The 2,500-nt window shown below is 46.0% G+C and overlaps 1 protein-coding gene across 1 annotated transcript in view; it reads right to left on the bottom strand.

Annotated features, from left to right (window-relative positions):
- The window catches only part of hmcn1 (hemicentin 1), a 133,004-nt gene that overhangs the window by 103,356 nt on the left and 27,148 nt on the right, over positions 1-2,500 (bottom strand). Inside the window, exon 2 of the mRNA XM_076278925.1 lies at positions 767-837. Coding sequence (XP_076135040.1) covers positions 767-837 — 71 coding nt within the window. The remainder of the gene's footprint in view (positions 1-766; positions 838-2,500) is intronic.

Below are 2,500 nucleotides of genomic sequence, written 5' to 3'. Positions count from 1 at the left end.
GTTTGTGTGTGTGTGTGTGTGTGTGTGTGTGTTTTTGAGTGTGTGTGTGTTTGTATTTGTTTGTGTGTGTGTGTGTGTGTGATTCCAGTCATCCGGAGCCAGACTGCGTGGAGTATCTGGCCTGCGGTGTGCCGGTGAGAGTCGAGGGGCAGGTGACAGTAAATCTCTCGGAGCGCCGGAACCCAGTCTGCTGGGCCAAGCCAGAGGTGTGCTTGATATGAACTGGTGGAATAGAGATTATGGACTGTGGTTCCAGCCCGCGGGACCTAATGTTCTTATTTGGGTCCAAACAGACCTGTGGCTGACCTACACGACGTGACACAGACTCAGAGAGAGAGCGGGAGCGAGAGACTGCTTTACTGTAAAACTGACTGATATTTGGAGATTTGTGACCCTTATCTAAATCCTTTTGATGTGGTTATTTCTGTGACAGCAATGGTTATAAATAACAGAAAAAAACTGTAAGCAATATTATTTTAGATGTATTCATTTAGCAGATGCTTCTATCCAAAGTACAGTATTTATAGTACAGTGCAGATACACATTTTTATATAAAGGAACATGTGTTAAATTAAATTTCAATATTTTCATATTTCATATACAGTGGAATATGTCATTTGGTGAAGGACAAAAGCACATGCTGATAAAGTGTCAGTGAGAGAGCGTAGGGGAGAGAGCTTTCTGTGAGGCGTCTTTCTGAAGCAGCGTGGTCAAACAACCACAGCTTTAGAGCTGAGCTAAGAGAGTGCTAGAGGCCACAGCTCACCTGGACATAAAGCTCCTTCAGCTCGTCCTGGAACTTCTTTGGGTCCGTTGTGATGGTAACCGGTCCGATCTCTGCAAAACGGGGCACAAAATCAAAAGCAGCAATCCTTTATCGGGAGGAATGTGAAAAATCACGCCTGAGAGATTAACGACCTCATTAACAGGCGAATCATTCAAATAGTTTTCTCTGTTTTGAGAAGTTCCATGCCGGCGCTAAATATTTGTGCGGTCGCCAGGCGTGAGGATCCGAGAGGTCAGGGGTCGCCGAATGTGCTGTGGATTGGAGTGTGCGCTTCCTGGAAACAGAGAGGAAGTTTTGATCCGATCTGAAGACAGCAGGTTTATAGATGCACATAACTGAGTGCATAGATGAGGAATGTATCTCTGTTTGCGTGCCAGCTTGTATAAACAGAGAGAGAGAGAGAGAGAGAGATAACGAAGGAGCCTTTAATGCCTTTCATTTGTGTTCTGGCATTATCAACAAGACCTCTCATACAAGCAAGGAGGTAGAGGGGATTACTGTGAGAAGTAAGCACAAGTGTGTGTGTGTGCGACTGTGCGCATGTGTGTGTGTGTGTGTGCGTGTGTGTGTGTGTGTGTGTGTGTGTGTGTGCGTGTGTGTGTGTGTGTGTGTGTGTGCATAAAGACTGGATAAGGTCCCCATGAGTATATCCAGTGTTTCCCAGTCCTTATCACCTGTCTGTGGTGCTGTATATCAGACAAGACCAGACTAAATCCAGGCTCAGTCTAAATCCTCAGCAATCGGCCCTCTTTACAGACTCTCTGCTCTCCAAATGGGCAATAAATGTCACAGGCCTACACACCGCGAGTGTGAGAGAGCTCACACTCTACCAGGACTCTGACACCTCCCAGCTCTACACTTAAAAAAAAAAGGATGGGGGGGGGGGGGTGTCCGTAGGTCAGCTTGCAAACAAACCTGAGACACTACAGCAGACACTTTGAGCTACGGTGGCAAACTGCACTCACAATGTACACGTTCGATCTCTAGTCTAAACACAGGGCCTTAGCACTGCCAGTGCTTTGTGTCAGGGACACAAGAGACATAAGAAACAGCAGAAAAACAGCAGAGGCAAAACTTGCTGCCTGATACGTGAATGGCAGTCATCTACAATGCGTGGCTTTGCTCACGGAATTCAAAATGTGAGAGCTTTTCAAAGGTCCTGTGGAAGCATGTGATGACCGACGCCAGTGGCCCACAGACCAGGGGACACGCAGTAGTTGTGTCCAGTTTGGACACATTACAGAACAGAGCTTGTTAATCTTGAAGGTGTTGATACGGCTCTGGACTAAAAATGGGATTATTGTAAGAATTTTTTAACTTTTTTTTAAACTTCAGTCAGAATTACTTCAGGATCAGTCAGAACTACTTTAGGATCAGTCAGAACTACTTTAGGATTTTAAAAAAAGGTTCAATGTGTTCAAATTGGGCTGAGATGTGAGGCCTTTCAACAACCCTTTGACAGTTCACCCAGAAGGAGAGGTGTTCAAAAACCATCATCTAATCAGTGACTGTTCTGCTGCCAGGCTCTGTGCAGCAGGCTCTATCTGACTCATGCTCACTTTGGTCAGCATCACGGGCAGAGACTCTGACATAGAGTCCATCTGGCACAGACCAGCAGCATTCTCTCTCTCTCTCTCTCTCTCTCTCTCTCTCTCTCTGTTTCTGTCTCCGTCTCTCTCTCTTTCTCTCAGACGATGTTCTCATCCCTCTGTT

The sequence above is a fragment of the Alosa pseudoharengus genome, unplaced genomic scaffold, assembly GCF_046254945.1.
Source record: "Alosa pseudoharengus isolate Yale_2024_CS ecotype anadromous, Long Island Sound unplaced genomic scaffold, YU_APseudo_1.1 YU_APseudo_1.1_scf_11, whole genome shotgun sequence".
In the NCBI taxonomy this organism is placed as follows: domain Eukaryota; kingdom Metazoa; phylum Chordata; class Actinopteri; order Clupeiformes; family Clupeidae; genus Alosa; species Alosa pseudoharengus.
Note: the sequence above shows the minus strand (reverse complement) of the source record. Positions and strands in the feature narration are given on the sequence as shown.